This window comes from Ranitomeya imitator, chromosome 9 (assembly GCF_032444005.1).
Source record: "Ranitomeya imitator isolate aRanImi1 chromosome 9, aRanImi1.pri, whole genome shotgun sequence".
NCBI classification, from domain to species: Eukaryota; Metazoa; Chordata; class Amphibia; order Anura; family Dendrobatidae; genus Ranitomeya; species Ranitomeya imitator.
This window is the reverse complement of record NC_091290.1, coordinates 20,563,979-20,591,057: the sequence shown is the minus strand read 5'-3', so window position 1 is coordinate 20,591,057 and position 27,079 is coordinate 20,563,979. Positions and strand designations below refer to the sequence as shown.

The 27,079-nt window shown below is 40.9% G+C and overlaps 1 protein-coding gene across 1 annotated transcript; it reads left to right on the top strand.

Moving 5' to 3' along the window:
- Positions 1 to 4,928: 4,928 nt before the first annotated feature.
- On the top strand, positions 4,929 to 26,326 carry LOC138648713 (receptor-type tyrosine-protein phosphatase eta-like). Its single transcript, XM_069738546.1, has 6 exons — positions 4,929 to 5,100; positions 6,534 to 6,552; positions 7,611 to 7,841; positions 13,866 to 14,138; positions 16,517 to 17,017; positions 20,935 to 26,326. The coding sequence occupies exons 1-5, from the start codon at positions 5,035 to 5,037 to the stop codon at positions 16,546 to 16,548; spliced, it is 621 nt and encodes a 206-aa protein (XP_069594647.1). The 5' UTR covers positions 4,929 to 5,034; the 3' UTR covers positions 16,549 to 17,017; positions 20,935 to 26,326.
- Positions 26,327 to 27,079: the final 753 nt, after the last annotated feature.

Genomic DNA, 27,079 nt, shown 5'->3' with positions numbered 1-27,079 from the left:
AGACCATCCACCCCCTCATCAGGAGCATGCCTAGGTGTTGTAGTGAGGTCATACAGGCATGTGGAGGCCACACACACTACTGAGCATCATTTTCTTGTCTTGAGGCATTTACACTGAAGTTGGATCAACCTGTAACTTAATTTTCCACTTTGATTTTGAGCATCACTCCAACTCCAGACCTCTGTGGGATATTAGTTGTGATTTACGTTGATAATTTTTAGGTTTTATTGTTCTCAACACATTTCACTATATAATGATTTACAACTGTGTGTGTGTATATCATTCAGCCCATGGCAATGATGATTTTGCTATTATAGACTGTGTACTATGAATAGTAGAGTGCACTTTTTGATGTTTGTTCTTTTTTAATGAGTTAAGATAATTAGCATATATGCAAAGCTTTTTTGAGCTGGTCAAAATTGAAAGTTTTCTAGTGGAAAATGCTTCAGGCAATGCTCTGTCTCTAGGTATTTTTTTTAGTTTTTTTTTATTCCAGGTGCGGTTTTAAAGAGTTATTGAAGTATTTTGGCATAGTTTTTTTTCCTGAAGTGTTTTTAGCAGCTTTTGGTTTGGATACCTTGGAGCCAATTTTCATCAGGAACCGCTTCAAAGAAGTCCCGTGCATTATCTTCTTACCGACCAGGCATTTTTCAAAACCTGGAGAGGAAAAAAATGCTCAAACAGCTGAGAAAAGTGGTTTTACAATACAATGGAATAGATAAAATATCTCAGGTGCTTAGAGGTTCTTTCTCGCATATTTTTATAGCAGCCAGGTTAGCTCTGGTGGTTAGGTGGAGGGGGACGAGTTCACCATCCACAAAAGAGGTGATTGAGAAAATTTATATACACTGCCAATATGAACTGGCATTGGCTCATTCCATCTCAGCTTAAAAGAGAATTCAGGGTATATGGGATCCATGGCTTGATAGTCAGAGGTCAGCCCCTTTCCACTGAAGATGTAAATCTTATTTGACCCTATAAAACTTACATTATTGGGATTATGTAATCATGCTTCAACCCCGGAGTTCCCATAATGTCACTGTGGGATGGTGAAGAAGTTATATTTTAATGAGTACAAGTAGAGTGTGTACAGGTTCCTATCGTATTTTGTTATTGTATGTATTTGTGGGCTTTGTTTGACCCTTTGTGTGTTCAAAATTTTCTGAAAATGTAAAACAAATGTATTGGTTAAAAATAAATTGTGAAATTGACTGGATACTAAGCACCCAAACATGTATATTTATACCATATTTATATCAGTAGTTGGGTGTGCTTTTCTAGTTCTTTTATTTTATGTACTGTACATGTGTACTGTTTATTGGGTGTTATTTAATAAATGTTGTATTTTACAAATATTTTTATTGCATTTTTTCCAGCATTATTTCACAGTCATTTATTTACAAACTTATTATAGATCACTGTTGGGGACTTCAACTTTTTTTTGTATTATTATGTTTTGTCCTATGTCTATAGCATACATCTAGCAATGTGGAAAACTGGGAAATAACAGAGTGCAAAATGGGGTTTTAACTGTAAAACAAGCCTAGAGACCAAACATGGATCTGCTCACCTGGTAGTGTTGCACCTAAGGCTACTTTCACACTAGCGTCGTACGACGCACGTCGCAATGCGTCATTTTGAAGAAAAAACGCATCCTGCAAAGTTGCCTGCAGGATGCGTTTTTTCTCTATTGGCTTGTATTAGCGACGCATTGCGACGCATTGCCACACGTCGCAACCATCGTGTGACGGTTGCATCGTATTGTGGAGGACTGTCGGCCCCAAAGAACGTTGCATGTAACGTTTTTTGGTGCGTTGTGTCTGCCATTTCCGACCGCGCATGCGTGGCCGGAACTCCGACCCCTCCTCCCCGGAGCTCACAATGGGGCAGCGGATGCGTTGTAAAACTGCATCCGCTGCCCCGATTGTGCTGCGCTTTCACAGCATGCGTAGGTACGTCACCACGACGCGTTGCGTCGTGCGTCGTACGACGCTAGTGTGAAAGTAGCCTAAGCAACATGTTACAATCACATATATCAACTGCTGCAGGACAAGTCCAAAGGACTTAGACAGAGAACATATCCGGGTGAAGTGTCACTTGATGCGTTGCTGATAAATTCATGAAACAAATATTTTCCTTGAAAACTTTACTTTAGTAGGTTTACAGCGTCAACGCATTTCGAGGTCAACGCAGGACCTCTTCATCAGGACAAAATACTTGTCTAGGTTTATGCATATGTCTATATGAAGCTGCAGTCTTCACTAGATCTCATGTATCAGCAGAGTTTAAAAAATGGAAACAAGTGCTTAGCCTTTAAAGGGAATCTGCCAGTTATAACAAACCCACAAATTGAATATTTGGGCATGCAGGTCACCGAAATGTAAATCCATCAAGACCTTTATATTTTCTATCTGTTACTGCATTCCCTTGAAATAAGCAATTTAATTCATATGCAAATTAGGTGTTAAGTGCTCTGGGTGTGACATAGCTTTCAACTAACCTCTGCCTCCCCAGGATTGTTCCTAGACAAGCACCAGCCTCTTTAGCTTAACCCCTTACCGGCATCGGACGTACTATACCGTCCGATGCCGGCTCCCCTGCTTTGATGCAGGGCTCCGCGGTGAGCCCGCACCAAAGCCGGGACATGTCAGCTGTTTTGAACAGCTGACATGTGCCCGTAATAGGCGCGGGCAGAATCGCGATCTGCCCGCACCTATTAACTAGTTAAATGCCGCTGTCAAACGCAGACAGCGGCATTTAACTACCGCTTCCGGCCGGGCGGCCGGAAATGACGTCATCGCCGACCCCCGTCACATGTCCGGGGGTCGGCGATGCGTCTCCATTGTAGCCATAGAGGTCCTTGAGACCTCTATGGTTACTGATTGCCCGTCGCTGTGAGCGCCACCCTGTGGTCGGCGCTCACAGCACACGTGCAATTCTGCTACATAGCAGCGATCAGCAGATCGCTGCTATGTAGCAGAGCCGATCGTGCTGTGCCTGCTTCTAGCCTCCCATGGAGGCTATTGAAGCATGGCAAAAGTTAAAAAAAAAAGTTAAAAAAAATGTGAAAAAAATAAAAAAAACATAAAAGTTTAAATCACCCCCCTTTCGCCCCAATCAAAATAAATCAATAAAAAAAATATCAAATCTACACATATTTGGTATCGCCGCGCTCAGAATCGCCCGATCTATCAAATAAAAAAAAGTATTAACCTGATCGCTAAACAGCGTAGCGGGAAAAAAACTCGAAACGCCAGAATTACGTTTTTTTGGTCGCCGCGACATTGCATTAAAATGCAATAACGGGCGATCAAAAGAACGTATCTGCACCGAAATGCTATCATTAAAAACGTCATCTCGGCACGCAAAAAATAAGCCCTCAACCGACCCCAGATCACGAAAAATGGAGACGCTACGAGTATCGGAAAATGGCGCAATTTTTATTTTTTTTTTTTTAGCAAAGTTTGGAATTTTTTTTCACCACTTAGATAAAAAATAACCTAGTCATGTTTGGTGTCTATGAACTCGTACTGACCTGGAGAATCATAATGGCAGGTCATTTTTAGCATTTAGTGAACCTAGCAAAAAAGCCAAACAAAAAACCAATGTGGGATTGCACTTTTTTTGCAATTTCACCGCACTTGGAATTTTTTTCCCGTTTTCTAGTACACGACATGCTAAAACCAATGATGTCGTTCAAAAGTACAACTCGTCCCGCAAAAAATAAGCCCTCACATGGCCAAATTGACGGAAAAATAAAAAAAGTTATGGCTCTGGGAAGGAGGGGAGCGAAAAACGAACACGGAAAAACGAAAAATCCCCTGGTCATGAAGGGGTTAAATGGTACTGAATGTGTGATATCAAGCACCAATCACAGAAACAAAAGATTGGGCGGCATGATGAAATCTGAAAGGTGTTATCATACTATTTCTTCCTCACCTCTTCACATAGGGGACAAATAGGTGGCTCCTCTTCTGGAAACAAATGAAATCATCCAGCACTCTGATAATGGTCATTTTTCATCAAAGAGTTTGCCTTGAAGTTTGTTGTAAATCATTCATATATTACATCATAAAGAGAACTAGAAAAGCTAGATTTGTGACCTTTGGTTCAGTTGAAAACATAGAATACGGTGTTTACAAGCTGCTATTAAATTTAACAAGGCAAAACTACCAGTTGGATATTTTCTCATCTCACATGTCACTACCTGTTTGTACCCCAAGTATCAGTCATGTACCCAAGTGTCAGTGATATTTTACTGTACCCAAAGTATCACTGTCGTGACCCAGAGGTCATGGTACACATTGGTACCAATAACAAAGTTAGAGGGAGGTGGAAGGTCCTTAAAAATGATTACAGAGAACTAGGAGAGAAGTTGAAGTCCAGGACTTCCAAGGTGGTGTTTTCAGAAATGCTGCTGGTGCCGCAAGTGTTACTAGAAAGACAGTGGGAGCTTGGGGAGATAAATAAGTGGCTTAGGAATTGGTGTAGGAACTTGGAAGGAAGGTTTTGGGTTCATGGAGAACTTGGCCAACTTCTCTGTGGGCTACAGGATCTACGGTAGGGACGAGCTTCACATCAATGGGGAGGGTCGAGGTGACCTCCAAACCTTCATGGACAATGTAGAAGATATAATAGTCGAGTGATAAATTGTAACTGTAAGGGGGCTGTAAGAGTTTTTCCTTGAATTTTTTTTTAAAGCCACTCTGTGAGTTTATCTGCTTCTTAACATGTACCAAAAAATTAGTTCTTTCCTTTGAGAAAATGAAACTACCTCTCTAGTGGAGATAGCTGTCTGTAAATCAATGTCAGGTAAATTCTTGTTAACCAAATTACAGGGGAATCAGGAGCCAGTGACATTAGCCCATACAGTGCGGCAGTAACCTGACCTTTTGTTCACCCTTCACACTGCAGTCTTTTGGAGCAAGAGTCTCCAGGTAAGGGCTGAATTTTGCTCCACCTAGTTGGGTGACAATATCCACAGGCACATTAAGAGCCAAGTCCTGGTGCAATACTACAGACCGAGTCCTGGAGATGGGGGCTCTGACTGCTCCTGTGATGCAGCAACTGCTCCTCATCGCAGCACTGCTCCTGCCTAAGGTGAGACCCTCAGTGACAGCAGCGGTTGAACTTTCTGGATAAGTAGATGTAGTAGAGCTGAACTTGGCCATTTTATCCTTTTTGGCTACATACATGTGCATTGGGATAACTGAATCATGTGTAAATCCAAACTCAGCTCTGCTACATGTGTGCCTACGGTTAAGTACATTAGCTTATTATACAGAGTGATATGAACATACTGTCCCAGAACTGTAGTATTCTAACAGGTTGCAAATGTAGGGGGAGAATATTTTTGGGTGTATAAATTAATATGTATATTTATTTTCCATTTCTAAAACGGTGTCTACTGTGACGTATTTGTTTTTTTTAGTCACTTTCCTTTTTTAATCTTGTGGTATTCGCTGACGTTTTGTTTTCTGTTCCAAATTCATCAAAATGTTGCACATGGTTCACGAATTTTGCGTAAAGATATAAATGGTCTTTTTTCTGCCTTCAGCCATTTTTGGAGCTTTTTTTTAATTATGTATTTTTTTAGTGGAAAAAGTTTTATCTTTTTAAAATTGTTGCAAGCATTGATCATAAGTTGCTGGTGTACATAAATTCACTCCAGGAGGGATTTATTCAAGAAATGTTGTGACTTTTTTGGGACTTTTCGAAAAATGTTGAATCGGGCGAAAACATTTGTTAACACTTAAACCCCGACCACGGTGGCATTTTAAAAAAAGGAAAAAAATAAAGCAAGTGAACACATCTAAAATAGTCTTTAAAAAAAGCGCAAATGGAAAGATGAATTTGGGGCAAACAAAAGAAGGAAAACTGGACAACAAACTGGTTGAAATGCAATAATGAATTGGCCTCTATAGATAGAGAATCAAATAAGTGCAGCAAAAAAGGGATATCATAAAAAATCTCAACGTGTCAGACATTCCAAGCTAGGCATCAGACACAGAACATCTCTGTTTGATTAGTGTCATATAAGCATAATGTCTTAAAGTGAATTTTCCCCCCAAAACTTTTAAGTGCCATCACAAAATGACATATACAGAGGTGTAATCTCAACCACCTAGTGTCTTATATTGTTGAGGGACCACTATCACGAAGGTGCATTTTACACCCGCATAATATCATAAGTGAAAACATTGTTATCACACTAATTGTAAAATAGGTAATTCCAAGTCTTTATACCAGAATTTTTCATTCCTAGAATGAAAGCTGAACTTCAATGTGGAGCCCAAACTCAAAACTCATGAAGTTAAAGGGGATGTCTCATTGACTATTAGTACTCCTGATAAGGAAAATTTGTGGTTGCCTGTCCTTTCCCTTTTGACAACTTCAAATTAAAGGGGCTGTCCACTTTTTTTTAATGGGTCAGAATGCTAACGCAGTACTACCCTTTATTGCACAAATAGAATGGTTTTGTAATCCTATGTAATGTTTTATATGATAATTAGAAGTGTATTCCTATTTTCCAGATGGTGTCCTCGTGTGACGGTAAGTAGCAGCCGCCTCTTTTTCCTGCTTATCTGTGTTATATTTTACTCTGGAGATTACGTCTCCTGTGATCAACAGTAATTTTCCCTTTCTTATCCATTCTATCGCTTGTGGTAGTTTCCTATTTCAGCTAGTGTAACCAAACCAATAACTTACTACTTTGCCTGCTGTAATTCTGCCTCGTTATTTGTCCCAAATACCCCAGATGATCCAATCAAATGTTTAATCCAATTAAAGTGGCATAAACATTTTGCGAAATCTGGCATTTCAAACTTTTGACAGATCTGGCCAAAATGGCCCAAGCTGGGGTTGGGTGGGGAATGACAAAGCCCTCCTTTCAAGCTCATAATAAGTTGTGACGTGCTTTACACCAGAAATATTGCTCCAGTTCATGAGTAGAGTAACATTTCTGGCCATGTACATGGAGGGGCATGCCAGTGATCAGATGTGCCTTTTATTAAATTAAGCACATCTTACCCCTGTATGCATCTCATGAAGACAAGCGTGTAAAACGGCAGTCTGAATGGGGCCTTGTGTCTATATGTGGCCACCCAGTGGTTGGCATATGGATTACAGCCTTTCTTGCTATCAATTTGCCATGATAATTTATTGAATTTCTATCATGAGAAATTGGGAGTTCTTAATAAAATCACAGCAAAGTCATGGGTGAACGCCTCATTATGTACATATTTGCATTTGCGGCACGGTGGCACAGTGGTTAGCACTGCAGCCTTGCAGCGCTGGGGTCCTGGGTTCTAATCCCACTCAGGACAACATCTGCAAAGAGTTTGTATGTTCTCTCCGTGTTTGCGTGGGTTTCCTCCGGGCACTCCGGTTTCCTCCCACATTCCAAAGACATACTGATAGGGATTCTAGATTGTGAGCCCCATCGGGGACAGTGATGATAATGTGTGCAAAAACTGTAAAGCGCTGCAGAATATGTTAGCGCTATATAAAAATAAAGATTATTATTATTATTATTTTTATTATTGCTTCAATGTATCTAAAATAGAAAAGTTTTTATTTTTCACTATGGCTGATGATATATTTGCTTACAGAAATACCTGAATGCCAAACAATCAGCATCCAGGAGACCACCTCCCAGATAACCATCACTGGACTAGCTGGGGGATTCTTTGTTCAGTATATAACTGGAATAAATGGCACCATGATTCTGGCATCCGATAATAGCAGGAATAACACATCACTCATGAGCGTTGTGTCTGGTACACAGTATGTGATCTACTATGGGAACGACACAATCAGCTGCTGCCGCAACGTCACTACCAGTAAGTATGAGGTCGATGGTGTCATCGTTTGTCTGGATTAATGATGCATTCAGTTGTGTTCTGCTTACAGTTATGTCCCATTTGCATTTATAATTTTACATTCATAATGACAGAATCTTTGCTGCAACTCCTAAAAGACCCTGTAATAAATCATTGGGGTTCCCACGTTTATCCGTTGGATAAGTCATACAACTGTATGTTATTAACAGAAGTCATAATGCAAATGTGAAAATTCACACCTTTACTTCATAGGAAAATTGTATGTATTCCAGTTTCTTTCCAAGGGAATATGTATTATACAAAAATCACAGAGAAACGAAGCAGTGATGATTACCTGCTCAGGCCTTCAAACAAATGCACTGACAGTGTGCAGCGGACCCTATTAATGATGGCAGAAACACAGGTGCAGCAATACCGTTGAAACAACCACTTTCAACCCAGTGTTGGCTGTTTGGTATATTAGTGCACAAAAGATAAAAGATAATAGTCTGTATGCGGCGTTATACACACAAGCAATGCAGAGCATCTGGCTAACAGCATATTAGTAACGCACATACAGGCAGGCCACCCAGTGCTACAAAATGCTTACTGTGTGAACAGAGGCCACAGTTTACGGAGCCATCTTGGTCCAACTGCACCTTGTAAGATAAAGTGCAAAAAAAAAAATCAATATATGTAAGGTATTAGTTAATATTGGGGCCACAATATGTAAGCTGGCAACTTGCGTCAAGGGTCCTTACATTTGCCAGTCCTAAAGGTACCTTCACACTGGCCAACTTAACAACGATATCGCTAGCGATCTGTGACGTTGCAGCGTCCTGGCTAGCGATATCGTTGTGTTTGACACGCAGCAGCGATCTGGATCCTGCTGTGACATCGTTGGTCAGAGCAGAAAGTCCAGAACTTTATTTCGTCGCTGGATCTCCCGCAGACATCGCTGAATCGGCGTGTGTGACGCCGATTCAGCGAAGTCTTCACTGGTAACCAGGGTAAACATCGGGTTACAAAGCGCAGGGCCGTGCTTAGTAACCCAATGTTTACCCTGGTTACCAGCGTAAACGTAAAAAAACCCAAACACTACATACTTACATTCCGGTGTCTGTCCTCCGGCGCTCTGCTTCTCTGCACTAGCGCTGGCCGGCCGTAAAGCAGAGCACAGCGGTGACGTCACCGCTGTGCTTTCCGGCCGGCGCTTACCCAGTGCAGAGAAGCAGAGCGCCGGAGGACAGACACTGGAATGTAAGTATGTAGTGTTTGTTTTTTTTTACGTTTACGCTGGTAACCAGGGTAAACATCGGGTTACTAAGCGCGGGCCTGCGCTTAGTAACCCGATGTTTACCCTGGTTACCAGGGGACTTCGCATAGTTGGTCGCTGGAGAGCTGTCTGTGTGACAGCTCTCCAGCGACCACACAGCGACGCTGCAGCGATCGGGATCGTTGTCTAGATCGCTGCAGCGTCGCTAAATGTGACGGTACCTTTAGGCTAAACATGTTCATTATTCACAGTTTACAGTAAATGAGGCTGATGTCACAATTATGGGTTGGTGGACATTGATCACTTATAATCATAACAACGTATTATGGTTTTCCAATGTGTCCTTAACCCCTTTCCAACATTGGGTGTAATAGTACGGCGATGTCGGACTCCCTCCCTTTGATGTGGGCTTCGGCGGTGAGCCCACATCTTTTCCAGCACATGTCAGCTGTTTTGAACAGCTCTCTGACAGCGGCATTTAACTTGAGCTTCTGGCCGGAAATACCGCCTATCGGTGACCCCGTCACGTTATGGCGGGTCACCGATGGGTTGGCATGACAACCAAAGTTCTTCAGCAAACCTCTATGGTTGTCATAGCCGGATTGCAGATGCAATAATGTGCGATCAAAAGATCGTATCTGCACCAAAATGGTAGCATTAACAACGTTAGCTCGGCTTGCAAAAAATAAGCCCTCACTCAGCCCTAGATCACAAAAAATGGAGGCGCTATGGGTATCAGAAAATGGAGCAATTTAATTTTTTCTAACAAACTTTTGAATTTTTTTCACCACTTAAATAAAAAAGAACATAAACATGTTTGGTGTCTGTGAAATTGCAATGACCTGGAGAATCATGAGAATCATAATGGCAGGTTAGTTTTAGCATTTAGTGAACACAGTAAAAATAAACCAAAAAAAAAAAAAAACAAGTCTGGGATTGGACTTTTTTTTGCAATTTTACCACACTTGGAATTTTTTTCCCATTTTCCAGTACATGATATGTTAAAACCAACGGTGTTGTTCAAAAATACAACTTATACCGCAAAAAACAAGACCTCACATGACCATATTAACCTAAAAATAAGGGGTGCAAAAATCGAAAACTCAAAAATGAAAATACCTTCGTAGAATAAGGGCTTCAAAAAATATCATCTGTCCATTTTTTTTTAAGCTGTACAGTAAAAATAAAACATCAAGACGGCAACCTTGACTGGTGGTTGGACGCCAGCCAGAACAGGAGATCAGGGAGGGCTCGTACTTCAGATAGGTACTGTTCCCAGAGATGGAAACCATATTTATCAGATATTTATGGCATGGATAGACTATAAGGGTATGTGCACACGTAGGTTGGATCTCTGCGGATTTTTCCGCACCTGTTTTTGAAAATCCGAAGGTAAACCGCACTGCGGATTACCTGTGGATTCACTGCGGAATTACCGCGGATTTAACGCGGTTTTTGTGCGGTTTCCACCTACCGTTTTACACCTGCGGATTCCTATTGTGGACCAGGTGTAAACCGCAGCGGAATCCGCACAAAGAATTCACATGCTGCGGAATGTAAACCACAGCGTTTCCGCGTGTTTTTTTCTGCAGCATGTGCACTGCTTTTTGTGTTTTCCATAGGTTTACATGGTACTGTAAACTCATGGAAAACAGCTGCAGATCCGCAGCGTCAAAACCGCTGCGGATCCACAGCAAAATCCGCACCGCGTGCACATAGCCTAAAGGTTTCTCATGTTACAATCCCTTTATCCCCTTCCTGATCTGTGATGTACATGTACGTCACACGTCGGATGCGGATGTATGGAGCGAGCACGAGTTGCGCTCCAATGTCCATTGTAAACCCCTAAAATGTCTCACGGCACACATTTATATATATACCATATTACTTGTGGAACATTTCCTTGAATCACTATTCACTTTATTCTGGCATATATAACACAGTATACTCTTGCATGGCTTCAAAATTAAGTACATTTGCTATTCAAAAGCTGCGTCTATGCAAGATCGAACAGCAGCCATATTGGATTTTAGTCAGACCTGCCATGTTTAAGTGTGGTAATTGCATTAGGCCGGGATCACACATGCGAGAAACACGTCCGTGTCTCGCATGTGAAATCCAGGCTCTGGCACCAGCACACCAGAACGGAGCGTGCGGCTCCATGTGTTCCTATGCGGCCGCACGCTCCGCTCTGGAGTGCCGGCGCCAGAGCTTGGATTTCACATGCGAGACACGGACGTGTTTCTCGCATGTGTGATCCCGGCCTTAGTGTGATAATTGTTATATTGGTGGGTAAGACTGCTGACAAGAAGCTGAATATAGAAATACTAGATGCAGTAGTGTCGCATAAACTTTGCTAAATGATTCTCCTCAGAGAAAAACTCCTCCATCTTCAGTTCTGCTAGAAGGGTTTTTCCAATGACAGGAGATTGACAGTAGTTGCAGCCAATAGGAAGCAGCTGTTCCTCAGTAATAATAATAATAATAATAATAATAATAATAATAATAATCTTTATGTTTATATAGCGCTAACATATTCCGCAGCGCTTTACAGTTTTACTTTACAGTAAAACTTTTGCTTTACAGTAAGCAATGAAGGAGGCGTGGCCTTAGTCTGTGAGGGAAATTCTGACTGAAATTTCTGTCAGATGACAGATACAGAAAACAATGATTTCTGACAGGAAAATGGAAGGTGTGAGAGCTGATTGTAAAGATACTGAGAGGAAGGAGGCTGAGGCCAATAAGAACTAATATATAATGTGAAGAAAATCAAATATAACGGGTCTTTCTGAGGAAAAACATGTCTCATAGCACACATTATATATACCATATTGCTTGTGGGACACTTCCTTGAATCATCATTCATTTAAGATTTCTTTCTGTGTCCATTAGAGACATACATTGCAAATGTTTCTCTCTGAAGGATGCCACCGTGTAGTGAGCTTTCGCAATTTATACCGCAAGCAGCCACTGCAAAACTGAACAGGTTAAAACATGGCCGCCAAAGTAGGAGCTGGTTCTAGAGTATATTCAGACACTGGAGCAAATTCACCAGTTTGGTGTAAAATTTTAAAGTTTTGCAACTTTTGATGTCTTTACCAAACTATGACAAAATTTACATTTTTGTTCATTTTGCCTTATATAAAATATCAAAATTTATATACATACAGCTCTATAATTTTTTGAAAAGTGATTTTCTTGTACAAAAGTTGTAAAACATTAAAAAAGTTATAAAGTAAGTATCACTGCAATGCTCACTATTAGGCTGGAGTCACACATGCGAGAAACACGTCCGTGTCTCGCATGTGAACAGCAAGCTCTGGCGCCGGCACTTCGGAGCGGAGCGTGCGGCCGCATAGGAACACATGGAGCCGCATTAGGCTGGGATTACGCATGTGAGAAATACGGCCTAGTCTTGCATGTTAATACCCCGCATTGCCACCGTCACTCAGGAGCGGAGCGTGCGGCTACACGTATTGCTTAAAAAACTCAAGGCAAGGTATACATAGATAATTCAGTCACTTTGTAAGACACTATCAATGGAAATGAAATATTTTGTTCAAGATCCAAATATCATATGTACCCCAATATGGACATGGTAACCGTCAAATCGGAAATCATGCACAAGAAAAGAGAACAAAAAACTGAACTAATGCCCAAATAATCAATTGAATAGAATTTATTTGTGAAAGAATGCACCAAATGGTAGGGGGAAAAAAGAAACCAAAAGGGGGCGCTATACCAAGGAGACAGAGCAATATTATAAACAGAGTCCTGGAATGGTCAAATAATAATGCGGTAAAAAAAAGATAAATAGATAAATAAAATGTGAGACTTGGCCATATTTGTCTTGGCCTAAGGCCGTTGTCTTGCTTGCGAGTGCAATGTGAGAAACTCATGCGAGTCTCTCGCATCTATTCCGGGCACTGCCGCCGATACTCTGGACCAGAGTGTGCGGCTGCATGTATTTATATGGAGCTGAACGCTCCGGTCCGAACCGCTGGTGGCAGTGCCAGGAATTGAGGCGTGAGTTTCTTGCATTGCACTCGCAAGTGTGACACCGGCCTAAATCAGCATTTTATTTATACAGCACTGAAAATGCAAAATTAAAAAAGACAAAATTGCAGTTGTTCATTCATCCCACCTACAAAAAAAATGTCATAAAAAAATGAATAGTCTTTCAGAGATGCAAATTATTTCATTTGATGAATTAAGACTTCCCTTGAAAACCAAGACTCTGTCCTTCATATGCCCAGCATGACATGAAGACTTATTTTGGTTACATGTATAGTAAGCCTGTGAAGTGTTTTTTTTTTAAACCCCTTTCCGATGTTGGGCGTAATACTATGCCCACGTCGGAATCACTCCCTTTGATGTGGGTTGAGCCCACATCTTTCCTGGCACATGTCAGCTGTTTCGACAGCAGCTGCAGCTCTATGCGCCTATGCTCTCTATGAGACAGCATATCTTGAGCCTTGCAAAATCAGACCTGTTGTATCATTCTCTCCACTGACATCTGTTGGCAGACAGTTGGGAGGCCCCACTTATACATTAGACTATCTGCCCATCCCTTTGATATTGGCCAATTTTTAGTCTAATGTGTATGGGGCATATAGACTTTTATATCTTTATATCTGATGAAATCGCAGTCAGTTCTTCGGTCTCACCTGGATTTTTAGGTTTTGGACAGTGGTTTCCTATTAGATAATGCTACACGCTGCAGTCTCATTTTATATCTGCACTGATTGTTTGTATTTGTTTTATTACAGAACCGTTATCAGTAAAATTTCTGCAGATCGGCGCTGTGACCTCATATTCTGTGTCTCTGACGTGGAATAATCCTTATGAGAATCAGACATCTTACGGGTACAGAGTCCAGACATTCAACTCATCAGCCACAATGATAAATAATATAATAGTGACAAGTGAATCAGTGACAATAATGAATCTGACACCAGGAGAAACATATACATTCCTGGTCTATACAAGAGCTGCCGATAACATCACTGAATCAGACCCCATATCACTAGCTACCTACATAGGTAAGAACAGAAAAAATCCATGCTGCTGATACAGAATATATTTTTTCCACAGTTTTGTGTGTAACAGCCTGTCACCTCGAGGCGGTATTGTCAGAATGATTGTTCGTGAACTTTTGCTCATTTTATCATTGATTACATATTTTCGAAGCTTTCAGCGCTAGTTATCTGAAATTCATCTGCCCATGTGATTGGTCCTTTAATCCTTTACCCCCTTCTCAACCTATGATGAACTGGTATATCATATGTCAGGTCCCTATCTATGATGCAGGCTCAGGAGCTCAGCTCGCATCTTTCGCAGCACATCATGACTGTGTTATTCAGCTATCATCTGCTTCTAATAGCAGCAAGTGGAGCTGTTAGAAGCAAACGATGGCTGAATAATACAGTCAGTTAGCGACACAGGGGCATCACTGTTTTAACTGCCAGTTGCTCCCCTCTTGACAAGATTATGAAATGCTGATGGGTTGCCATGACAGGTCAGGGTCTACTAAAGACCCCCCGAGCCAGGCATGAGGTTACTCCTATGAAAAACAATCTTTTGGCGGGTACTCATAGGAGATCGTAATTTCTGCCGTACATAGCAAGAAATAAGAGCTGCTGCTTTCTGACTTCCTCTAAATGTCAGTTACGTCCAAACAAAGTCATAGTGAAGCAGCCGCTGATTGGCTGCAGGGCTCAAGTGGTATATCAATACCACGTAAGCCCCGGGAGACTCATTGCTATCATCACTGGAATGGTAACAATGAGAAGTACAAGCTGATTTTATTTTATACAGAGGAATATACCAACTGAGAAGTGGTAATCTACGTAAGTAGTGGGCAACCCCTTAATTTCCGCAAATGCTGCCGTCAATAGCGACCAAGGCATCTGAGAACTGTTTTTCCCTGAAAATAAGACCTATCCCAAAATAAGTCCTCACATGATTTTACAGGAGAACGCAGTGTTTTAGACATAGCAATAATACTCTGCGTCCAAAACACTACTATTCCTGATCGTGGCGACGTAGCCTAATGCTCCGCCACACAGACTGCTCTCCCTTCATACTCACTGCTCATTATGCACCCTTCCCTCATAGACTGCACCTTAAAGTACCTTCACACATAACGATATCGTTAACGATATCGTTGCAACGTCATGCTTTTTTGTGACGTAGCAACGATCTCGCGAACGATCTCCTTATGTGTGACAGCGACCAACGATCAGGCCCCTGCTGGGAGATCGTTGGTCGTGGGGAATGATCAGGACCTTTTTTTGGTCTCTGATCACCCGCTGTCATCGCTGGATCGGCGTGTGTGACGCCGATCTAGCGATGTGTTCATTTGTAACCAGGGTAAACATCGGGTTACTAAGCGCAGGGCCGCGCTTAGTAACCCGATATTTACCCTGGTTACCATTGTAAAAGTAAAAAAAAACAAACAGTACATACTTACATTCCGATGTCTGTCACGTCCCCCGCCGTCAGCTTCCCTGCACTGACTGTCAGCGCCGCCGGCCGTAAAGCAGAGCACAGCAGTGACATCACCACTGTGCTCTGCTTTACGGCCGGCGCTTACACAGTGCAGGGAAGCTGACGATGCAGCACGGCCCTGCACTTAGTAACTTGATGTTTACCCTGGTTACCTGGGGACTTCGGCATCGTTGAAGACAGTTTCAACGATGCCAAAGTCTTTCCCCGGATCGTTGGTCGCTGGAGAGAGCTGTCTGTGTGACAGCTCCCCAGCGACCACACAACGATTTACCAACGATCACGGCCAGGTCGTATCGCTGGTCGTGATAGTTGGTAAATCGTTTAGTGTAACGGTACCTTTATGCTTCTCCACACAGATTGCTTCCCTTCATACAGGTTGGGAGATCCTTCCGTATAGAGCAAGTAGTAGTAGTGGTAGGATAGGAGTAGTAGTCTGCGCTGCTGATGTAATTTAAGAAATCCAGAATACGGTTTACAGGACTGACCATGCCATTTATTCTCAATGCGTTTTGAAGTTGGACCAACAATAGTGTGGTACTCCTGATGAAGACGTTGGTCCATCTTGGAAACACTACTACGGTACTCCTATCCTCCCACTGCTTGCTCTATTTGGCAGAATCTCCCAACCCGAGGGGATGCTGCAGCAACTGTCAGTCCTTGGACCTCCGGACTCTAGAAATTGGCTTTACAAGACAGAAGCTGCCTTTAGACTCTTTAGCATTATTCAGCCTTTTGTTTTAAAACTTTGGTTTGTGTCTGGATTTTGCCACTGTCCTCACCCTTTACATTTTTCGCGTCTTGTTCATCTCTCTGGTTTGATCTGTGCTGTGGCTTTGACGTTTGATATACCTCCACTTCGTTCTCTGGATTACTTGTACCTTGCTGACCTTCGGATTGCGATATGTGGCAGTGGCCAACTTTCTATCCCTGCCACATTACTGAAACACTCGCTATTAACCGGAGCTTATTCAGAAGACTGTGGCCTGGGAATCCAAATCGTTAAGTCCATACCTCCTTTTAGAGGTCCTTGGTGAAAAACAGGAAAATCCTTTCGACTTCGCATCTTACTCTTTTTTAGCACCAGACTGGTTGGAGTGCACGTTTCCACTAATTCAAGGTACGTCTGCCTGTCAATTATTACTTTACTTAAATTATATCAGCGGTAACTGCTGTATAACTAACCTGTCTGTGATGTGTGTTGTTATTCTCGGCTCCCGGACAAGTTTTCATCTCACTGAACTATTACAAGTCAGTTGATGTTCTTGGAACCTCATGGACAAAACCAGCAGAAAACGTGAATTTTATCAGGAGATGCTCAATAATGTTATAAGATAAAAAGAGAAACTATACAAAGAATCAGGAGCACTTTTGATCAACATTATTAGCTAAAAAATAAATTTCAACTCCCAAGGTGAGAAAAAGTTAAAAGGCATTTATCAATACTTATAATACCGTTAATTAATATTTATCTTTAACCACCAACCACTTTTGTAATTTGCTTTATTATAACATTCCCTACTGGTCTTCCTATTCTGCTAATCCCTATATGTTTTTTTGTAACTTTACTTTCTGTAAAGTTTCGATATAGTGACATTTATATGAGCCAGCAACGATCATTCATAAGAACATTAATTCCTGATTATATCGACCCATGTAAACATGCCGGAGATGACCTGACGAGAAAAATGCCCATTCATGAGCTGTATGGGGAAAGAATGATCATGTTAATGATCATTCTGATACCATCAAATTCATCACTCTGTGCAAACAGGCCAGTAAACGAGCAGCTTGTGTATAGTCAATCGACACTTGTTAATGGGTCAAGATCGGTCCCTGTTAAATGCACCTTTAGTTTTCTACCACTCAGAAAAGTATGTCTCCCGACCAGAAACTGCATTTCCCTATTATCCATGTAGGCTTAGCTGCTGTTATCCATCTGGAATCCTTCATCCAGGTTTCATATGTACAGTATATCCCTAAAGAAATGATCAGGCTCAGTAATGTGGGTCCATCGACCTTACTCTGCAAAGAGCGGTGTACAAACTCATCGAATTACTATTGAGCCCGTACACCACTCATATAGACGCTGCATGCTTCAAATTGGTGTTTTGACCTACACCGATCAGTAACAGTTTGCAGACTCTGTAACATATTAAAACTTTTTATAACTTATATTTTGAAATAATGATCAATCTGCTGCTGTTGTAAACCAAAGAACTTTTAAGCATATCTCCAGGCATACATGAGCAATTCACAATCATTTAAAAAAAAATCACGTGTAGTAAAGTGTATGAAGCTTGGGAAAAAAACTCTACTCTTATAATTGTGCTATAAAAATTAGATATTTTAAAGTTTCTTTTAGGGTACAGTACAGACCAAAAGTTTGGACACACCTTCTCATTTAAAGATTTTTCTGTATTTTCATGACTATGAAAATTGTATATTCACACTGAAGGCATCAAAACTATGAACTAACACATGTGGAATTATATACTTAACAAAAAAGTGTGAAACATCTGAAATTATGTCTTATATTCTAGGTTCTAAAAAGTAGCCACCTTCTGCTTTAATGACTGCTTTGCACACTCTTGGCATTCTCTTGATGAGCTTCAAGAGATAATCACTGGGAATGGTCTCCAACAATCTTGAAGGAGTTCCCAGAAATGCTTAGCACTTGTTGGCCCTTTTGCCTTCACTCTGCGGTCCAGCTCACCCCAAACCATCTCGATTGGGTTCAGGTCTGGTGACTGTGGAGGTCAGGTCATCTGGCGTAGCACCCCATCACTTTCCTTCTTGGTCAAATAGCCATTACACAGCCTGGAGGTGTGTTTGGGGTCATTGTCCTGTTGAAAAATAAATGATGGTCTAACTAAACGCAAACCGGATGTAGTAGTAGTTGTTGTAGAGATGTGACTGCTGATAGAACTCTGCGTGGCATTGACCTGGTCTCTAATCTGAGCTGCTGTTAACCTGCGATTTCTGAGGCTGGTGACTCAGATAAACTTATCCTCAGAAGCAGAGGTGACTCTTGGTCTTCCTTTCCTGGGGCAATCCTCATGTGAGCCAGTTTTTTTTTTTTTAGTGCTTGATGGTTTTTGCCACTGCACTTGGGACACTTTCAAAGTTTGCCCAATTTTTCGGACTGACTAACCTTCATTTCTTAAAGTAATGATGGCCACTCGTTTTTCTTTACATAGCTGCTTTTTTCTTCCCATAATACAAATTCTAACAGTCTATTCAGTAGGACTATCAGCTGTGTATCCACCAGACTTCTGCACAACACAACTGATGGTCCCAACCCCATTTATAAGGTAAAAAATCCCACGTATTAAACCTTGCAGGGCACACCTGTGAAGTGAAAACCATTCCCGGTGACTACCTCTTGAAGCTCATCAAGAGAATGCCAAGAGTGTGCAAAGCAGTCATCAAAGCAAAAGGTGGCTACTTTGAAGAACCTAGAATATAAGACATATTTTCAGTTGTTTCACACTTTTTTGTTAAGTACATAATTCCACATGTGTTAATTCATAGTTTTGATGCCTTCAGTGTGAATGTACAATTTTCATAGTCATGAAAATACAGAAAAATCTTTAAATGAGAAGGTGTGTCCAAACATTTGGTCTGTACTGTATATATATATATATATATATATATATATATATATATTTACTAGATGGTGGCCCGATTCTAACGTAACAGGTATTCTAGAATATGTATGTATGTATGTATATATATAGCAGCCACCTAGCATATAGCAGAGGCCACGTAACACAGACAGACACGTAGTATATAGCACAGCCATGAAGTATATAACACAGCCACATAGTATATAACACAGCCCACGCAGTATATAACACAGCCCACGCAGTTTATAACACAGCCCACGCAGTATATAACACTGCCCACATAGTATATAACACTGCCCACGTAGTATATAACACTGCCCACGTAGTATATAACACTGCGCACGTAGTATATAACACTGCCCACGTAGTATATAACACTGCCACATAGTACATAACACAGCCCATGTAGTATATAACACTGTGCACATAGTATATAACACTGCCCATGTAGTATATAACACTGCCACGTAGTATATAACACTGCCCACATAGTATATAACACTGCCACATAGTATATAACACAGCCCACGTAGTATGTAACACTGCCACATAGTATATAACACAGTCCACGTAGTATGTAACACTGCCACATAGTATATAACACAGCCCACGTAATATATAGCATCCACGCTATAATACAGAAAATATAGAAAATACAGAAAAATCTTTAAATAAGAAGGTGTGTCCAAACTTTTGGTCTGTACTGTATATGCACACGTTGCGGATTCTCTGTGGATCTGCAGCGTTTTTTGCAGTGCAGAAACGCTGCAGATCCGCAATTGATTTACAGTACAATGTAAATCAAGGAGAAAAAAAAATGCTGTGCACACTTTGTGGAAAATCCGCTGCGGAAACACTGCGGTTTGAAAGAAGTAGCATGTCACTTCTTTTTTGTGAATCTGCAGCGTTTTTGTACCCATTCCATTATAGAAAACCGCAGTGGTAAAAAAACGCAGCAAATCCGCAAGAAAACCGCAGCAAAAACGCACAAAAACCGCTGCGGAACTGCACAAAAAATGGCAACAAATCCGCAGGTGCGTTTTCTGCCAGGAGAGGCAGAATCTGCACCAGAAATTCCTAAGCCTAATCCGCAATGTGTGCACATAGCCTTAAGATTTCATAGGTTATAAGCTGAATATAACAAGGAATTTTAGGATGCTTCATGCAATTAAAAATATAGGAGTGCAAATGAGAAAAGTATGTATTTTTATTCTTCTACAGTATTTGCCTTTTTCTACTCCAATAATAATAAACCACTTGAATAACTAAAAAAAATATACCGTAGTAATAACATATGAATGGTCATAAAATATAGGTGTAAAAATAAAAAAGTTCCTGAACATTTCAAACTCTTGTAAAATTTCTCTGGAAGTCATTAGAAAATTAAAGGGCATTCTGACCAAAAAATAGGACGTGTATAGAGCAGCAGTGGTGGATTGTGAGCTATGAGCGGCTCTTTCCATCAATTTTTTTTATAGCTTGAATAACTTTTTGTTAGGGTTGTAGCAATTAGTAGAAGTCAAAAGCCCAGGTAGACTCGGATAAAGGCAATGCTCTATGGTTAAAAAGTACAAAATTCACCCTGCTGATGATGTGCTATCTGATATTAGTCAAATGACATGATGAGCTAGCTCTCTTCCTTCTGGAGGAGACCTAGTTTCTCTGTTTTGTAAATCTTGACTTTTGATTTTTTTTTTTATAGGTTACCGGCGCTTACCGCCCACCTCATGCACGGTTCTATTTAAAGCATACAGAGATTTCAAAGAAGAAGCTAACACTTATGTCAGCTATATCTTCAAGCAAAGAGAGACATTGAGATCTGTGTGCAATCATATGAGATAGCTGTTCATGTAGGTGATGAAACAAAGACTGGAGGACCAAGTAAGAAAAGATGAAGCCTCATTAGCCTTGGTGTAAAAGTCCAAAATTACCATGATACATTGACCACATTGAAGACCGTGCAGATAAATTCAGTGACTCACAGATGACTTCTCTGATCGTGGCCACTCACCTTTTTATGTTCTCCATCCTGCCCCTACCATCTTAAAGATTGCTACATCCACCATTGTACTCTACAAAAAAAAAAAAAGAGATACAGATGAGATACAGATTGCTCTGTCACCACTTTAAAGGACCCCACTAATTACGATAATCATCTTCTGATTTTCAGAGTTGGCATCTCTGACTTTAATGTTATCAAATACAGATCTCATCAATGAAGATCAAACTCTTCTATCTTTCACAAGCTACATTGAATCTTTCTCCTTTACTACAACAGCTCCTCATAATACAAACTCAACAATCAGCTCAGGTATAATACACATATACATATCTATTAATGCGGTTTTCCAATATATAGGAGACATTTTTTTTTACCACATCATAACTTGCATTTTTGGTGATATGAATAGAAGAGACGTACTGAATACAGTTCGCAAATCAGTACCGGCAATAAAAGGAAAAAAAGTTCTTCTAATTTCCCCACTCTTGACTTTCAATCCCAGGCCTCCGTAGATAAATGCAGTACATTGAATCTATTGTTAAACCTAATAGAAAGAGCCACAGAGAGAAAGACTGAGGGGCGAGCAGGTGCAATGGATTTTAATGAAGCCTGGGCCACTCTTTGATTATATGATAGGTCTTTAGCTGCTAAAAATGTCTGTCATTTAGCTATGGTTACTTTCTCAACCATGAATTGTGTCTGCATCATTTGGTGCGAAAACTTCTCTGGCTCCACGTTTTCAGTACCCTCTCTACCTCTATATAAATGTCCCATCTATTGTGCCATACATATATAATCTTCCATATAAAAAAGTATCTAACTATATGACATTTAGACCTCAATTCATCAAAGTACGTATTTACGTCAAAACTCTAACATAAAACACTTTTAAATAGTAGCAACATTCTCGCACAACGCGAAGTGGCACAAAAAATAGTGTAATTTACATTTTCATGCCATTTTCGCCCAGTTCTGTCTTTTGAAAAAAAAAACTCATTTGTATTGGGCTCAAACACGTGGCTGTATTACAAAGTCAGCTATCGAGGTGAATGGAGCCATTAATATACGGCCATATACCTCTGATGTTACATGATATTTTTTCTGCTGAAACCCAAGCAAATCTAGCAGAAAAAATATTGATTGACCCGACACTGTGGGAAAGAAATTAAAAATTTAATTTAATTCACTATTATGACTAAAAACACACATACATATATATATCTATATATATAATCGTCTAAGGGGCACTTCAGTCTGTCTGTCTGTCACGGAAATCCCGCGTCGCGATTGGTCACGGCCGCCAGGCACAGTCCGGCCGCGAATTCGCCCCTTCTTACTCTCTGTCAGTGCCCCCTCCAGTCAGTGCTCACACAGGGTTAATGGCTGCATTACACAGCGTTATGCCGTGGTGTAACGCACTCCGTTAACGCTGCTATTAACCCTGTGTGACCAACTTTTTACTATTGATGCTGCTAAGTCTTCTGGGTAATTTCACAATGCATCTATGAGAACGGAAGCTGGCGGCAGCCACGCGCGCATCGGTGGACAACGGAAGGTGAGAATAGCATGTTTTTTGTTTTTTATTATTTTTAACATTAGATCTTTTTACTATTGATGCTGCATAGGCAGCATCAATAGTAAAAAGTTGTTCACACAGGGTTAATAGTAGCATTAACGGAGTGCGTTACCCGCAGCATAACGCGGTCCGTTAACGCTGCTACTAACCTGGTGTCAGCACTGACTGGAGGGGAGTATTTAGCAGGCGCCGGGCAATGACTGGACGGAAATAGGGAGGGACTAATTCTCGCCCGGACTGTGCCCGTCGCTGATTGGTCACGGCCGACCGGGATTTCCATCACAGACAGACAGACGGAAGTACCCCTTAGAGTGACAATTATATATATAGAAGATAGTGGATGAACTGTTATAATATTTTCATACCACAAGATGTCAGTCTTTTCATGAAAATTCACAAAGTTTAGAGTTCCGGAATGCGGACTGCACTGTATGTTATATAAACCCCAGGTGATTATCAGACTTTACATATACAAATAAATAACAATTCTATTTATAAATATACATATATTGACATATATAGTGATTATATATTTATTTTTTCGCCGAGTTTAGCATTAATATGTATAGGGGAGCCGGGTAAGTTAGCTGATGGCCGAATGAGCGCTCATATGTGTAGGGCTAGCCTTACTTTGAGAATATGACATGAGGAGTGATCCTTAAAGAAGCCAGACTAAAAACACTATCGGTTCGATGGGGGTCACCCAGCAGCTTGGGGGTCATAAATACAATAAACATGGCCAAGTAAGTGAAAGTCTAGTACAGAGGGATAGAGGACTCTGCTCTCAAGGGGAAGGAGACACTAGGTGAAGGGAGACGCTGTTCATAGGTTATTACTAAATAGATCATCTATCCTACGATAGATCATCAATATCAGATCGGTGGTGGTCCAGAACCTCAACCAACCAGCTGTTTTGGGTTATGGTGGAGGTTAGATCTGTACAGAGGACAGTGTAGCTCTGTACACGGAGTAGTGACCATTTTTAGATACCGCAGATAATCTCTTATTGAGGTGAATGTGATCTCAGCTGCTTTATCTGGGAATGGCCACTAGACAGTGTAAGAAGCCGTCATGCTCAGCTCCATTCATTGATAGGTGATCAATATTTAAAGCCTGTAAAACTCTTTAATTTGTCACAGATAGGGTAGAGTCTGACAGATTGTGGAAGGATGGGAGAAATCTTGGAGATAGTTGCCTGAAGAGTAGACAAGGTGAGAGGAAAAGGAAGGAGGTAATATGAGGACTGAAGATTACGTGTGGAAAGGTAGTGAGAGATAAGGTCAGAGATGTATGGAGGGGACAGACTATGGACATTATTATTTAGAACAAAATTCTGGGGTTAGTAGGTAGCCAGTGAAGAAATTGGTGGAGGAGAATAGTAACAAGGGGAGAGGTGGATGAATCGGACTGCAACATATCACTTCTTATCAACTCTAAAAACTAGCTGAAGATTCCAACGATGGTTCAAATGGAGACAACTTTCGGAAAAGACTTGTAAAAATTACCAGTCGGACACTTCCTCATCTCAACTACTCAGGAGAAACACACATTGACTATATACTCCATTTTTGGAACATTTTGTATTTAAAATCTCCCCGATAATGTGCACCCGGATCTAATACGGCTGACAGAGGGTCGGTATGTGTGTGCGGGGAGTGTCTGAAGTGCCTGTACATCGACTAACGTTCCCAGCGCATCACCAGGACAGGAGCGTCTCCCGTAAACAGTATTAGGCCACGTGTACACAGTCTATATTTTACATCAGTATTTGAAGCCAAAAGCAGGAGTGGGTAAAAAAAAAGGCAGAAGTGGTGCCCGTGTTTCTATTATACTTTTCTTCTGATTGTTTCACTCCTGATTTTGGCTTCCAAACACTAATGTAAAATACTGACCAAATACTTATCGTGTGAACGTGGCCTTGCACCTTCTCGCCTGGCTTCTTCTTTGTGGTGGGAAATAAGTCAGTAAAGGCAGCTGCTTCCTTGTCTTCTGCTGCTGGCTGTAAAGAGAGCAGTAATTGGGATCAGTTTGTCCTCTGACTGCTTCGCTTTGTGCAGACAGTAATAGATCTCAGCTGCGCTGTGCAGAACACAGGACTCAGAAGACAAGGATGACACTGAGGGTTTTACTGAAGATAGCTGTCAACAGGATGATTGTTGTCTTACTGTAAGTCTATAGCCAGCATTATTGTGAGGCAAGAGCAATATAACCGGCTCTGCGAATCATCTAAAAATATCATGTGGCACCATGTGATGCCAGGTAGGCATTCCCTCATGAAGTTCATCTCATGTCTTATAAAGATATAAGAATATTTTAAATAATCAAATATTAAATAATCAAGTATACATTGTCAGGAATTTTAACATTTTCTAATTGCTTTTTTTCTATATCTTTTCAGAGGAAGTTTAACCAAACTGAAAAAAAAAGTTTCTTTAAGGCTGCGTGTCCACGTTCAGGATGGCCGGCGGTATCGTCGGAGCGGCTTAGCCGCTCTGCGGTAAGCCCCGCCCCCTTTCTGGGACGCGATGATGCCGGATGTGTTCACAGCACACATCCGGGATCATCGCTCCCCACCATAGGGCCCTGTGCTATATCTTGCGGCGACGCAGGGTCGCCGCAAGATATACGGACATGCTGCGATCTGAAAAGACGCGCAGCATGTCCGGAGTCGCAGGGCCGCCGCGTGCGTGTTACCACGCATAGTGGAGACGGGATTTCATTCAATCCCCTCCACTATGCTGTAACATCTGGACGCTGCGTGTCTGACGCTGCGGCTCTATGCAGCGTCAGACACGCAGCGTTTCCTGCACGTGGACACATACCCTTAATTGTATTATTGGTGGAGTACAGACACAATTTATGCAGTTCAATACTTTTAGGGAATTTTTAAAACCAAATGATAGATTCACTTTTACTTCCTTTTGATTTACATTCTTTCTATTTGCTGTCTTATCTGGAATGTTACCCAGCCATACAATGATGCCTCTGGTCAAGGGTGTGCTCCGCAATGTTGCCGGTATTGTGAGAGATTATAACTTCTGAGATCTATAAAACGTTTTGTGGTTACTAACCATTGATCATGTATTACAAAAGAAAAAAACCCCCATAAAAAGTTAGATACTTTATTAGATAACAATAATTAAGGACATAAAGGTAAAAACCTCAAAAAACCCTATCTACTCCTAACCATTGATCCCCTAGTGATAAATGATAGTTGATAAAATGACTTCAAGCAAGAGGCAACACCATGTTTGTCCCTTTTAAATTCATACGATCGTCTTTGGGGGCAGAGGGTTTTCTGGTGCCCTTAATTGGGGATAGCAGAAGGAATGCAGATGAACACAGGAAAAAGTTCAGGAACACTTTTTGTTGAAATATGTTTGGTGCAACAATTCCATTACTGTCTATAATGGGAAAATAAACTCCAAGCAAATGTGGCGCTAGGCACCTTAGGATTTTTTGAATGCATCCACTTCCAGTGAAAAATGTTAATAAAAATTCATTTATCTCAAAACAAAAAAAGGAAAAAATAAATAAATAATATTTTTAAAATACAGTACAACGTGTTTCAGCTGTTATTTTTACAGTGCAGCCTTCATCGGGTAGCAAAGAAACCAGGCATACAATAAGCACTATAAATACTTCATAGTGCTTATTGTATGCCTGTTGGTGCTTTTCCATCATGGCATCCGGCATCTGATATTGTTATTCTTACCTCCTAATGAACCGTTACAGCGGGGAAACGCGTCGGGGTGTAGTCTACACATGATAAGTGATTCCATTTTGGCATTTTTTTTTTTTTTTATAATGCATAAACTGCATCTGACCTATGGATTGGGCAGGAACTATTAATATGCCCTTAGTGTTAATATTGGAACACTGATCAGTGTGTGGGATGATAATTTAATATTGTTATTTATACTTATATCTTTTCTTGGCCTACTGCATACTTGCAAGCCGTGTATACTTTATCATATTGTATGGTCTCCTGTTTTTTTTCATCACTGTCCTATACTAATATTGTTTTCCCACCTTTATTGGTAGGGTGATTTAGGGGAGTGAGGGATAGTCCTCGGTGAGTGGGCGCACCAAACTCGTTATTAGGGTGCCAACCTCCAAAGTCAGGCAGGTTTCTCAGTAAGGCTTATTGCAGGGTCACTGTAGGCTTGTGTTTTGGTCGGTCTATTTATAATGGTATATTCCAGATATTTCACTGGGTAGGTGTTTTTTTTAATATTGGATCATTAAAATAGTAAGGAATGTATGTTC

What these genes read in the sequence shown, in the direction of transcription:
- LOC138648713 (XM_069738546.1), top strand. Translation starts at nt 5,035, where the DNA reads ATGGGGGCTCTGACTGCTCCTGTGATGCAGCAACTGCTCCTCATCGCA. An exon ending in CTGCCGCAACGTCACTACCA is followed by an intron (nt 7,842 to 13,865) that starts GTAAGTATGAGG and finishes GTTTTATTACAG; the next exon opens with AACCGTTATCAGTAAAATTT. An exon ending in ATCACTAGCTACCTACATAG is followed by an intron (nt 14,139 to 16,516) that starts GTAAGAACAGAA and finishes GATATGTGGCAG; the next exon opens with TGGCCAACTTTCTATCCCTG.